Source organism: Papio anubis, chromosome 2 (assembly GCF_008728515.1).
Source record: "Papio anubis isolate 15944 chromosome 2, Panubis1.0, whole genome shotgun sequence".
Taxonomy (NCBI): domain Eukaryota; kingdom Metazoa; phylum Chordata; class Mammalia; order Primates; family Cercopithecidae; genus Papio; species Papio anubis.
Genome location: NC_044977.1, coordinates 157,404,836 through 157,419,305, shown reverse-complemented (window position 1 = coordinate 157,419,305; position 14,470 = coordinate 157,404,836). Strand labels below are relative to the sequence as shown.

At 39.3% G+C, this 14,470-nt stretch overlaps 1 protein-coding gene across 2 annotated transcripts in view; it reads right to left on the bottom strand.

The window, feature by feature from the left end:
- Positions 1-14,470, bottom strand: part of RYK (receptor like tyrosine kinase) — a 91,948-nt gene that overhangs the window by 56,403 nt on the left and 21,075 nt on the right. For both annotated transcript variants that reach the window (XM_031663752.1, XM_031663753.1), the window contains exon 2: positions 6,349-6,470. In XM_031663752.1, the coding sequence (XP_031519612.1) occupies positions 6,349-6,470 (122 nt within the window). The remainder of the gene's footprint in view (positions 1-6,348; positions 6,471-14,470) is intronic.

Sequence of the window (14,470 nt, the reverse complement as noted above, 5' to 3'; positions counted from 1 at the left end):
TCCCTGCAACTCCTAGAAAATGATGATGAATTCCTGAAAGCAGAAAACAGCCACGCGGTGAGGGTGGGTAGTGGGAATATTCTGCTACATCCTGGCAAATTTTTGCTTTTCAGGTATCTAAAAAGCTACTGACGGCCAGATGCAGTGGCTCGTGCCTGTGATGCCAGCACTTTGGGAGGCCGAGGTGGGCAGATCGCAAGGTCAGGAGATCAAGACCATCCTGGCTAACATGGTGAAACCCCGTCTCTACTAAAAATACAAAAGAATTAGCCTGGCGCAGTGGCGGGCACCTATAGTCCCAGATACTCGGGAGGCTGAGGCAGGAGAATGGCGTGAACCCGGGAGGCGGAGCTTGCAGTGGGCTGAGATCACGCCACTGCACTCCAGCCTGGGTGACACAGTGAGACTCTGTCTCAAAGAAAAAAAAAAAAAAAGCTACTGACACTCAACAGACACAGTTACATGTTTTTCCTGGATATTGGGGAATGTGCTGGAATACAGAAGAAACTAATTATCTGTTAAAGCCTCTCAGTAGCCTGCTTTTAAGTGTGTGGTCCTGTGAAAAAGAAGCAATACCAGAGTTCTACTCCCAGCTCAAAATGCAATTAACACAATGGTCTTTCCTGACCACTCGCTAAGGCATGTGTGACCTATGCACTAAGAGTAAGACAGCTTCAAGCCCCTGAAGAGACCACAATCTGTGCGGCAAGACAAAACCGCGTAAACACTGAGAAACACTATTACCAGAAGCTGTGATATGGGAAAACTAATGTTAAAATATCTACAATGTTGAACTGACATATGGCAGGGAGCCAGGAGATCTCTGGAAGCAAATATTTCGTCTTCTGGCAAAACCTTAAAGAAAGAACTGAGGGTTTCCGATGAAGTAATTAGAGCTTCATCTAATTTTCCTTCTGAAAAGTTTCCTTCTGAAAGTTCATGATTACACCTCAGGGTTAAACGATCAGGTGACAAACCCTTCATCAAGCCTCCCCTGCCCTCATGTGTGACTTTCCCATTTCAGGTCATCTCTATCTTCTGCTTCCTCTAACCCTACTTCTCCTACCTTAAGCAAGTCCCTTGCCAAATCTGGGTCTTAATTTCCTCACAGGAACTGATCAATAACCAAAGTACACCCATATAATAATAAATAATACAGCCATTTGAAGGGGGAAAAAGTACAACTCTGTATCAAGTGACAGAGATCCTTGACCAGGATATCGTTCAGTGCTCTGCAAATTGCAGAAAAGTATGTGGTATGTTAGTTGTTGAAAGATGTATATATACATATACACATGGATGCTTATATACACACAAACTATTTCTAAAGGAAAGACAAGAATCAGGCAACATTGGCTGACTCAGGCAAGGGGACCTAAGTGGCTGGATTGCTCAGGGATGGTACCAGAAGGTGTAGGGGACTTACTTTTCACTGTATACCCTTTATGCTTTTAAAATTTTTACTATGTGCATATATTATCTACTCATAAGATTAATTTTTAAAATAAATAAACGTAATCAACTGTGCTAAAATCACCAGAGATTATTACCTAGAATTGGGAACTGCAATAGTGTCTGAAGCCTGAAACTAGATTAACACAGACATATTTCCTTAGTTTTTTACTAAAAAAAAATTATAAGATGGTTACTTTCCTCTAAATTTTTATACCTGTTACAGGTATAAATCAGTTTAGGTTTATATTCAACCCACTCATTTTTCCAAACTTATAACCTCACTCTACTATTAAGAGTAAAATATCTGAAACATCCCATTTGTGCAATTACTGTCGAGTGTACCCAGCCTATATGTTTTCACACTTCCAGAAATAGGAAAGTCACCACTCCTAAAGCCACACATTCCAACTCTGAAAAGCCCCAACTGCTCAGAAGTTCCCCATTTGTTGAGCCAGGCCCTGTGGCTTCTACCTGAACATCTTTTCTGCAGTAAGTACCACGTGCTATACCAAGCACAGAGGATACCCTTTAAGGTGCTCAGCATATAGGAGGGAGAAAGAAAAGAAAATCAAACTAGTACAATATTCTTAAAGTATAACTAGGGCTATGAGAGAGGAGAAGGGCACCGTGCAGACAGAAAAGGGCACCTGACACATTGGAGGAGAGGTGACACCAGGTCACAGCTTTATGAGATAAACAGGAGTTACTCAGGTAAAGAATGAAGAAAGGGCATTTGTGGCAAACAGCAGCACTGTGACAGATCACAGAGCATTCAGGAAATTCCAAGACAGAAAAAAATGACACTAAATGACTGGCTAGATAGGAGGCAGAAAAGAAAGGCCAAGACCAGACCATAAAGGCCTCTGACAAAATCAAGAGCTTTATTCCGGTAGCAACAGAGAAGCCTAGGGTGGCTTTGTGGAGGGTGCAACGAGAGGTCAGTCCAGAGGAAAGGAGACCAGTTAGAAGACCACTTCTGAACCCAGCAAGAAACAATGAAGGCCCAAACTAAGGGTGAGGCATTGGGTCACAAGAGAGGTAGGAAATGAATTTAAGATGTAATTATTAGAGAGAATCAACTAGATTTAGAAAGTGTAGGAGAAGGAAACTAGGATCCCTTCTACATTTCTGGCCTGGACATGTAAATAAATGGTCATACCCTCCAAAAAAATAAGGAAACTTCTGCCTCACAAAGAATATCATACCACAGTGGCAGCCCAAATGTGCACTAACAATGATATTTATACCTGCCAAAGAAGTAACTTGGAAATTATGTGCTATAAAATAATGTGAATGATATGGGAGTACAATTACAGCTATACCAAGGCTTCTCCTGACCCAAAATGCACCACACAAACACAGGTTTCCCTTCAAACATATATATTCACCTGAGCCCCTCCTACCTGCTCTCTCCCACTCCAATATCCTCCTGTAACAGGCTCCTAAGACTCAGACACCCATTACCAGCAATGTCAGGGCCCTGCGCTCACTCCAAATAACAAACAGTGTATATTAAAAGGTTTAAAGGAATCAGTAAAAGAAGGTTTTATTTTGTTCAGTCCTGACTGCCACTTCCCACATTGCCTTTGGACTCACAAATCACTACCCATACACTTGCCCAGGAAACCTTCTCATATCAGCATTCTTTTTTCCTAAGTGTGCCCAGAAATATTTACACTCTGTTCAAAGTCAATAGAAGCACCTAGAACAGAATTCTCTAATAAACCTTTCACCATTTTGAAATACATTTATTATTTGTTTTTATATGTATCAACATCAAAGGTAAGAATAATAACAAAGAATTAGCTATCAATTTTTTGGAGAATATAAGAAGCTTCTCTGCCTGAAAGATGTTCATAGAAACACTGGACCTCAGAGTTGCAAGGGAACTTAAAATTCAGTAACAACCACTCCACAAATACTTGAATTCCTTCTACAACAGCCTTACTGAATGGTTATCCAGCGTAGGTCTGACCTCTTCCAGGGAGAGGAAACACACTGCCCTCACCACAGCACAGGCTGAAATACAAAACTAGTTTCAAAAACAGATGCAAAAAGTAGAGGTTGAAAGGGTGATGAGGAATGAGATTTTGTTAAAAGATAGTTTCAAATTATCTCCCCACAAATTACACACTAATCATAAAGGGAAAAACTCAACGGGAGAAATCTGGTGAGGAGAGTGTTCGGAGTCACCACCACCAGTCACAGGACAAATTGGCACCTTGTGCACTGGGAAGGACAGCACCTTTGTGGTATCACTGCCAAAGAGATATTCCTGAATCTAATCATGAGGAAACCTCAGACAACGCAAACTGAGGGGCATTCTACAAAATAACTGGCCTATATGTTTCAAAAATGTTAAGGTCAAAAAACATAAAGAAAGGCTACGGAACTGTTCCCGACTGATAGGGAACTAAGAGACATCAACTAGTAAAAATTAGGCTATGAAGAACATTGTTGCGATAATTGATAAAATGTGACTACTGTGGATTAGATAATAACATAATAATGTCAAATTTCCTGGTTTTGATCATTGTACTTTGGTCTTATAAAGAATGCCCTTTTTCTTAGAAAATACACACTGACATATGGGGAGCGGGAGGGAGAGGGAGATTGGAAGGCAAACAGGTATACTTAAAATGTTGGTATTAGGAAATGAAGATCAAAAATAAGCACTTATTCACTGGTACATTTGGCAGTACCTTTCAAAGTTTTAAACACGCACACGCATTGGCTAGTCATTTCACCTCTTAGCAGTAATTTACTATTCAGAAATAAGGCCATAAGTACACAAAAACTTCTGAACAAAGATGTTCTTAACATATTTATATACATACACACACATATATATGTACATATATACACACAGGGATACACATTAACACATTTTTTTCTGTGTTTCTATATTCATCAAAAGCAAAGGTTGAAAAATTTTTAAATAAAAGAAATAGCAAAGGTAGAAACATCAATAAAAGATGAACTACCAATTGTTTTCATCATCCCATTACCTAGATTTTGCCTACAAAATGAAATGAGGGAAACTATGTAACAGTGAAGGGAAGCATTGTTTGAAATAATAAAATGCTATTAAAAATCCATGTGTCCCATCAATGAGGTACTTTACAGAAAGCAATATAGCATACATCCGTACAATATCATATTATAAAACCACTAAAGAGAAGGAGTGAGAGAAAAAGATGCCTAGATAAGTTATTCTGTAGGGGAAAAAGTACTATACAACATACACGTCTAAAAATCCCTTTTTTGTTTAAAAAGGGAAAAAAAGGGGACCTTGAAGAAGTTATACCAAACCATAAACAATTACTTCTGAATATAGAACTACAAAGTCTTAACAGTTCTTTTTCTTTTTTATTTTTTTGAGACAGTCTCACTCTGTCGCCCAGGAGGGAGTGCAGTGGTGCAATTTCAGCTCACTGCAACCTCCACCTCCCGGGTAGCAACTCTCCTGCCTCAGTCTCCTGAGTAGCTGGGACTACAGGTGTGCGCCACCACATCTGGCTAATTTTCATATTTTTAGTAGAGACAGGGTTTCACCATGTTGGCCAGGATGGTCTTGATCTCCTGACCTCGTGATCCACCTGTCTCAACCTCCCAAAGTGCTGAGATTATAGGCATGAGCCACCATGCCAGGCCTAGTCTTAGAGTTCTTTTTTTTTTTTTTTTTTTTTTTTGAGGCGGAGTCTCGCTCTGTCGCCCAGGCTGGAGTGCAGTGGCCGGATCTCGGCTCACTGCAAGCTCCGCCTCCCGGATTTACGCCATTCTCCTGCCTCAGCCTCCGGAGTAGCTGGGACTACAGGCGCCCGCCACCTCGCCCGGCTAGTTTTTTTGTATTTTTTAGTAGAGACGGGGTTTCACTGTGTTAGCCAGGATGGTCTCGATCTCCTGACCTCGTGATCCGCCCGTCTCGGCCTCCCAAAGTGCTGGGATTACAGGCTTGAGCCACCGCGCCCGGCCAAGTCTTAGAGTTCTTAAAACATTTTTGTAATACTTGAATTTTCCCAATAATCATTGTTGTTTTCTAAGTAGAAAAAAAATGAAGATTTTAAAAAATCTATAAAGTGGCCAATTTAAATAACTTGCAGCAAATATCATGACAGACGCTACTCTATAATACTTTAAAAAAAAACAACTCTACAATAGGTATTCTTATTTGTAGTAGCAAGATTATTTTTATTTCCTAAATAAAATCCTATTCAAAAGCCTATATACAAAGTCGATGAAAGAAACTGAAGTTGGTTGGGTATAGGAGGCACCTCCAGGCTCAGCCTCCGACTCTCTGACTTAGGAGAAAACTTACTATGTTTGAGGGACCCAGGCAGTCAGAGCAAATGTGAAGAATTCAGCAACAAGTAGCCCAGGCGAGAGATTCTTAAGTGATTGGATTTAGCCCTTAGGAGTAAAGAAGCCTCGCCAGAGGACACATGGGTGGCGGCATCTGCTGTACCTTTCTTAAACCATTTCTCCATGAGTGGGAGAACTGTATCCATTCTGTCCAACATGTCTAAAAGGCCTGTCTTACCAATCCCCACCCCTGCACCCGTGTCATTTCACCACAGCAGCACTGTCATCATTGGGTCCAAATTCACCCTTTTCAAGCTAGGTCTGGATCTCTGTTTGAAGAGCCTAAAAGGATGTAAGTGTTGTATCATATGCTAATCAATTAAATGACAGCCACCTTCGTTTTAAAGGATTTGAGAAATTTTAGAGGAATAGGCCAAGTATTTGAAATATAAATCTGAAAACACTCAGTACTATTATATCGCATCACCGGCCGACCCTTCGGTACAGATGGCAGCCCAGTCCTCAAACACAGCCCTTGCCTCTGTGGCTGGGTGACCCTGTCATGATGTCTGTGGTTAGTCACTCTCTTACCTTGGACTTCGCATGCCAGGTGAAATGCAGGAAATTTGTCTCACTGGGTACTAACAGATTAAAGGATAGAGCGTAGTGACTAATAAGGTCATTTCTCACATAATAAAGTTCTGCATCAAGACCTAGAAAAAAATAGGAAAAAAATAATTAAACACTTAAAATACCCTCAGAATCATCCCTATCAGTATTTCAAATACAAATAATAGAGTGAAGATAATATTGATAAGCAAATGAACATCACAAATGGCCCTCCCATGGGCTGCCTTATGAAGCAAGAAAGACACACGGTTTTATCATCACCAAGAAAGATGAAGAAATTGAGACTTGAAACAATTAAGCAGTTATCCAGCCGAAAACAGGTGTGCTAGAACTAGAACTCTGGCAGCCACCCTGTCTTCCAAGGGCCAGTGTGATGCTCTTTCTTCTGGACACAGTGCTTCTTAGAGTAACAGCTACAAAGAAATGCCCCTTCTCCCAAAAAATTTATGTAGACTTAGGAAGAGAGATTCAAAATGAAAGGGAGAAAGGCACCTCAGATAAAACTAAGCCTGAGCCAAGCCTCAAGCCCCCAGCCAGAGATGACCTCTGCTTCCTCTGACAACACAAGGTCCTTGCTGTTCTGATAGCATTTACCATGGTACACACTTGCACCAGGTGTCTTGCAGGCACATGCTGTCTTGCCTACCAAGACTACAAAGGGAAGAACACTATGGTTTTCACGGTATCTGCAGGACACAGCTCTCTGCACAAAACATAAACACTTGTTAACCAAGAGGTTAGTACTACAGACAAAACAAAAATAAATGAAGAGCCTGGAATGCCAGAGAAGTGACTCCCAAGTTTCACTCACTCCCGTACCACCTTCTCAACCAGGGCACATGCAATCTCCCAAACGTATCAGGCTCTCAATTTTGTCACACCCTTTTATCCTACCTGTATTTAATATTTTTCTTTAAAACTCATTTAATTTGTTAAAATAAAAATTTGTAAGGCAAAATTTAAACACTACTTTTCAGTGGCAAATCAACAGTTACTGTTAAAAAAAAAAAAAAACACTTATCAAAAAACAAAAGAAAAACAAAACAAATGTACTAAATTCTAGCTCAATTCTGGTGCCTACCAAGAAGGCAGTGAGCTCGAGCCTAGCTCATTGTTTATAAAAAGGGAGGAGGGAGGTATAATCAAGCATTTGAGAAATGTAAAAAATAAAAATAAAAAAACTCACACAGGATTTCCCCATGATCATCCAAGGAACTGAAAGACTAAAAGCAGGGAGTAACTTTCTCTTGAATTGATTTACTGTTATTTGAAGTTCTATCCAGGTGTCCCTCTAGTAATACATGACATATATATTCCACAAGTTAGAGGGGGGAAAGATACTGATGACAACAGCCAAAATGCAAATTTCACATTTACTGAGCCGGCACGATGGGGTCTGAAACCTCACAGTATGCAGAGAGGTCAAGATGGAGATCTCATACCTCCTAAGAATAGAGACCTAGAAACAAATCACTCTGCTACAGGTATTTATCCTGTAAAATTCGTTTTCTTGTTTCTGAACTAGATGTAATAAAATCATTAATGCAGAAATGAAATTTAAGGCATGCTACATAGGGGGAAGCTGCTGCACTTGTAGGGTCCAGCCCTACAGGGCCTGTGGGTTTTTCTCCTTGTGTGCGGAGACCAGAGATCATAGAAATAAAGACACAAGACAAAGAGATAGAAAAAAAGACAGCTAGGCCCAGGGACCACTACCACAAAGATGCGGAGACCGGTAGTGGCCCTGAATGCCTGGCTGTGCTGTTATTTATTGTACACAAGGCAAGGGGGCAGGGTAAGGAGTGTGAGTCATCTCCAGTGATAGGTAAGGTCACGTGAGTCGTGTGTCCAACGAACAGGGGGCCCTTCCCTATTTGGTAGCCTAGGTGGAGACAGAGAAGGGCCAGCTTACGTCGTTATTTCTTCTATGCATTTCTCGGAGAGATCAAAGATTTTAATACTTTCACTAATTCTGCTTCTGCTACTGCTACCTAGAAGGCAGAGCCAGGTGTACAGGGTGGAACATGAAAGTGGACCAGGAGCATGATCGCTGAAGCATAGCATCGCAGGGAGACATTTAGGTCTCCAGATGACTGCAGGTGGGCCTGAGTGATGTTAGGCCTTCCACAAGAGGTGGTGGAGCAGAGTCTTCTCTAACTCCCCGGGGAAGAGGGAGACTCCCTTTCCTGGTCTGCTAAGTAACCGGTGCCTTCCCAGGCACTGGCACTACCACAAGACCAAGGTCTGCTAAGTAACGGTGCCTTCCCAGGCACTGGTGTTACCGCTAGACCAAGGAGTCCTCTAGTGGCCCTATCCGGGCATGACAGAGGGCTCACACTTTTATCTTCTAGTCACGTCTCACCATGTCCCCTCAGCTCCTATCTCTGTATGGCCTGGTTTTTCCTAGGTTATAATTGTAGAAGACAGATTATTATAACATTGGAATAAAGAGTAATGCTACAAACTAATGATTAATAATATTCATATGTAATCATATCTATATTCTATTTCTAGTATAACTATTCTTGTTCCATACATTTTCTTTATTATACTGGAACAGCTTGTGCCTTCAGTCTCTTGCCCCAGCACCTGGGTGGCTTGCCACCCACAGCACTAGCTGGGTAGTACTGCTTTTATTTATCCTACAAAAGATATTGAAAGCAGAGAGAGAAATGTAGACCGTTCTGCAAAAGCCTCTCCCTGCTGGCAGGAGTGTTAGCAAATATCCAGGAATGGAGGATTCGTGGTGTTGGAGAAAGGCATTAGAGGAAAAATTGTAAATAATTTAAATTTGCCTTTTTTCTTAAGTCTGGGTCTTACTCTAGTCTAGATAGGTGCTGTTTACTTAGAAATATATGTCAGATAAATAAAAAGAAGAAAGTTACACGAGGCAGTATTGACATGAGACAAACTAGAACTCAAGTTGAAAGGATTTCAAAATAATTGTATTAATATAAAATGTATTAATGAGTTCATATTAATAAAAACCACAAGAGGATACAGTAGTACAACTGAAAAAAAAAGGGCTCCAAATACAGAAAGTAAAAACCAACAGGACAAAAAGGCAAAAAGAAACACAAATCCACAACCACAAATGGAAACTAACATCCTCTCAGAAATCAAAAGATCAGAACAATCAGGCATAGTGTTACACCTGTAATCCCAGCTCTTTGGGAGGCTGAAGCAAGAGGATCAGTTGAGGCTGGAAGTTCAAGACCAGCCTGGGCAACACAGCAACAACCCATCTCTATAAAAAACTTTTTAAAAAATAGCTGGGAGTGGTGGTGCACACCTGTAGTACTAACTACTCAGGAGGCGTGAGGATGGCTTGAGCTCAGGAATTTGAGGTTACCGTGAGCTATGATCACACCACTGCACTCCCGTCTGTGTAACACAAGACCTTCTCTCTTTAAAAAATAAGATCAAAACAGATACAAATTGAGTGTGGACATAGATGATCTGAACATATAATTATGGGACATGAAAAAGTGAGGGGGGATTAATCATGAATTAGACCACATATATTTAAAATTTTTTTAAATATAAAAACAGATTCAAACCAAAATCATAGAGGCTACCTTCCTTGATCAAACACCATATGATAAAGATATTAACTATAAGGATGAAACCAAAAGAGTATTATTTGAAAAGATTAATACACTTCACAAGACTGATCAAGAAAAAAAGAGAAAAAACACCAAACACAAATTACCAATACTAGTAACGAAAATGAACTATTACTACAAATCCTATAGATGCTAAAAAGATAAAAAGATTAGTATAAACAACTTTGACAATAAAATAAACAAATTAGATGAAACAAGAACCCTTTAAAAACAAAATTCACCAAACTAAAAGAAATAAAAATTTCAAACAATTAAAAACCTATCCCAAAAGAAAGCTCCAGGTCCAGATGGCTTCATTAGTGAATTATATCAAACATTTAAGGAAGACACCACACCAATCTTACATAAACTCTGTCAGAAAATAGTTGAAGAGAATACCTCCTAAGTCATCTGATGAAGCCAGCAGCATCATCTTGATACAAACTTACTAAAACATTATGAGAAAAGAAAATTACAGAACAACATCCCTTATGAACAAAGATTAAAACATTCTCCACAAAACATTAGCAAATTCAATACAAGAATACATAAAAGGATTAACACATCATGACCAAGTATATATGAAAGGTTAACCTTCTAAAAATCAGTATAATTTATCACATTAACAAAATAAAAACCCGTATCATCTCAATAGATAGAGAAAAAACATTTGACAACATTCAAAGCCTGTTAATGATAAAAACTGTCAACAAACTAGGAACAGACAGAAACTTTCTCAGTTTGGTAAAGAACATTAAAAAAACCCCTAGAGCTAGTATCATACTCAATGGTGAATTATTAAATCCTTATTCCTAAGATCAGAAACAAGGCAAAGATGTCCACGTCCACAACTTCTATTCAACCTTGTGCCGGAGGTCCTAGCCAATGTATTCAGACATAAAAAGCACAAGGATGAAGTCAAACTGTCATTGTTCACAGATGACATAATGGTATGTATAGAAAGCACTATGAAATCTACTAAAATACTATTAAAACCAACTAGTGAATTTAGCAAGGTGTCAGAATACAAAGCCAATACTTTAAAATCAATTGTATTTCTATATTAGCAACAACTAGAAAATAAAATTTAAAAAGTCAATACTGTAACATTAAAAAATACCAAGGACCTAGGAATAACTCTAAGGCTATGTAAGATCGCTACACTGAAAACTGTAAAACATGGCTAAGAAAAATTAGAGAAGACCTTAAAAAGTGGAAAGCCATACTGTACAATTCTCCTTAGATAAGCCTCAATACTGTTAAGATGTCAAGTCTCTCATATTGATCTGCAGATTCAAAGTAATCTTAATCAAAATCTCAAGAGATTTTTTGAAAAAATTAATCACAAAATTTACATGCCAACAACAATCTTGAAAATGAAAATGCCTTGGAAGAGGAACCAAAGCAATTTAATTTTAGTATTTTCAACAAGAGATATAAAGCAACTAGATGCATAAATATACAGAAAAAAAAACACCTTAAAATGAAAATTAAAACCACAATGAGATACCACCTCATTCCAGTTAGGATGGCTATTACACTGCTGGTAGGATTATAAACTAGTACACCATTACGAAAAAGACTTTGGAGGTACTTTTTTTTTAAGACGAGTCTCGCTCTGTCGCCCAGGCTGGAGCGCAGTGGTGCGATCTCAGCTCACTGCAAGCTCCGCCTCCTGGGTTCACGCCATTCTCCCACCTCAGCCTCCCGAGTAGCTGGGACTACAGGTGCCCGCCACCATGTCCAGCTAATTTTGTTTTTGTATTTTTAGTAGAGACGGGGTTTCACCGTGTTAGCCGGGATGGTCTCGATCTCCTGACCTCGTGATCCACCCACCTCAGCCTCCCAAAGTGCTAGGATTACAGGCGTGAGCCACTGTGCCTGGCCTGACTTTGGAGGTTCTTTAAAAAATTAAAAGTAAGGCCAGGTATGATGGTTCATGCCAGTAATCCCAGTGTGTGTGGCAGGCCGGGACCAGAGGATCACTTAGGCTGTTCAAAAGTATGAGACCAGTCTGGGCAACATTAGCAAAACACTGTCTCTACAAAAAATGTTTACAATTAGCCAAGCATGGTGGTATATGCCTGTAGTCCTTACTACTTGGGTGGCTGAGATCGGAGGTTGGCTTGAGCCCAGGAGGTCAAGGCGGCAATGAGCTATGATTGTGTCACTGTACTCCAGCCTGGAAGACAGAACGAGACTGTGTAGGGGGTAAACAACAACAACAACAACAACAACTACCATATGATCCAGCAATCACACTACTGTGTATATATCAAAAGAAAATGAAATTAGTATGTCGAAGAGGTATCTGCATTCCCATGTTTATTGTAGCACTATTTACAATAGCCATGATATGAGATCAACCTAACTGTCCAACAAAGAATGAGTGGATAAAGAAAATATGGTAAATGTACACAATGTAATATTATTCGACTTTTAAAAAAATGGACATTCTGTCATTTGCTACAACATGAATGAACCTGGAAGACATCATGTTAAGTGAAATAAGCCAGACACAGAAAGACAAATACTGCATGATATCACTCATATGTGGAATCTTTTTTTAAAAAAAAAAAAAGTTAGTATCATAGGAATAGAGCAGAGTAATTATTACCAGAGACTGAGGAGGGGAGGGGAAAGTGGAGGATGGAGAAAGGTTGGTCAGTGGGTACAAACTTACAGTTAGATAAGAGGAATAAATTCTGATGTTCTAACACACAGTAGAGTGACTAGTTAACAGTAAAACACGGTATATCACAAAATAGCTAGAAGAGAGGCTTTTCAAGTTTATTATCACAAAGAAATGATAAATGTATGATGTGATGAATACACTAACTACCCTGATTGGATCATTATACAGCAGAGATATGTATCAAAACACCAAACTGTACCCTATAAATATGTACAATTATAATGTGTAAATAAAAATTGAAAAAATAAATGTTTAAAAAACTCTTCTTAGGGTTACTAAAAAAAAAAAAAAAAAAACCTTAACCCCTATCTTACATATCATACAAAACCCAATCTGAGATATAAACCTAAATGTAAAAGCCAGAACTATAAAGCTTCTAGAAGAAAACGTAGGATAGAAGGGGCCATGTCTGCCAGAGTGGAACGCTCCCTCTCTGGGGTCCTGTCGCTCTTGCTCTCTGGCTCCCTCGCCCTCTCTCTTTTTCTTCTTCTCCCTCTGCCTTGGACTCTCTCTATTGCTTGCTCTTTCTCTCTCTCTCTCTTTTTCTATCTCTCTCTCTTTCCCCCATCCCTTTCCGTCTTTCCTTCCATCTCTCCCTTGCTCTCCCTCGGGCTGAGAAAAAAAAAATGTAGGATAGAAAAATCTTCACAACCTGGGGTAAGCAAAGATTTCCTGGACAGGTGACACAGAACATAAAGCAACCAGAAAAAACTGAAAATTATCAAAATTTAAAAACTTATCAAAATTTAAAAATTATCAAAATTAAAAACTGAAATTCATCAAAATTAACAACTTCTGTCCCTCAAAAAAATTAAGAAAATGAAATTAAAGTCACAAACTAGGAGAAAATATTCACAACACATATATCTAAGAAAGAACTTGTCTGGGGGAAGGGAGAGATGTTGGTTAAATTTTTTTAATGATTTGTTTCTAGAATATATAAAGAACCAAAACTTTTTTAACCAAATTAGATAAAATGGACAAAAGATGTGAGCAGATATTTCATAATTATATACATACCCAATAAGCATATGAAGAGGTGCTAAACATCTTTAGTCATCAGAGAACTACAAACGAACGCCACAATGAGAGCCACTAGCACCAAAGAAAGTAACACTGAACATTGTCAAGGAGGTGGGGTAACTATTATACAATCTTACACATTGCTAAAAGTGTAAAAAACTTTCAACTACTTTGGAAAACACAGTTTCTTATAAAGTTAAACATACACCTATTCTATGATCCAAGAATTCAGTTTCTGAGTAATTATCCAAAAGAAAAGAAAACATATGTCCACAAAAAGACTTATGCACAAATATTCATATCCCTCCCCACAACGTTTTTATTTCTGAGATGGAGTCTCATTCTGTTGCCCAGGCAGGATCTCAGCTCACTTCAATATGTACCTCCCAGGTTCAAGTGATTCTCCTGCTTCAGCCTCCAGAGTAGCTGGGATTACAGGCACCTGCCACCACGTCCGGCTAATTTTTGTATTTTTAGTAGAAACGTGGTTTCACTACGTTGGCCAGGCTGGTCTCCTGACCTCAAGTGATCCATCTGCCTCGGCCTCCCAAAGTGCTGGGATTACAGGTGTGAGCCACCATGCCTGGCCATGTTCACAGCCCTTTTAGCCACAATAGCCAAAACTGGAAACAACACAAACGTCCATCAACAGATGAACAGATAACCAACTGTGGCATATATATAAATGGAATGCTAATCAGCAATGAAAATAGACTTGGTAACAATAGTGATGAATTTCATAGACTGTATGAGTGAAAGA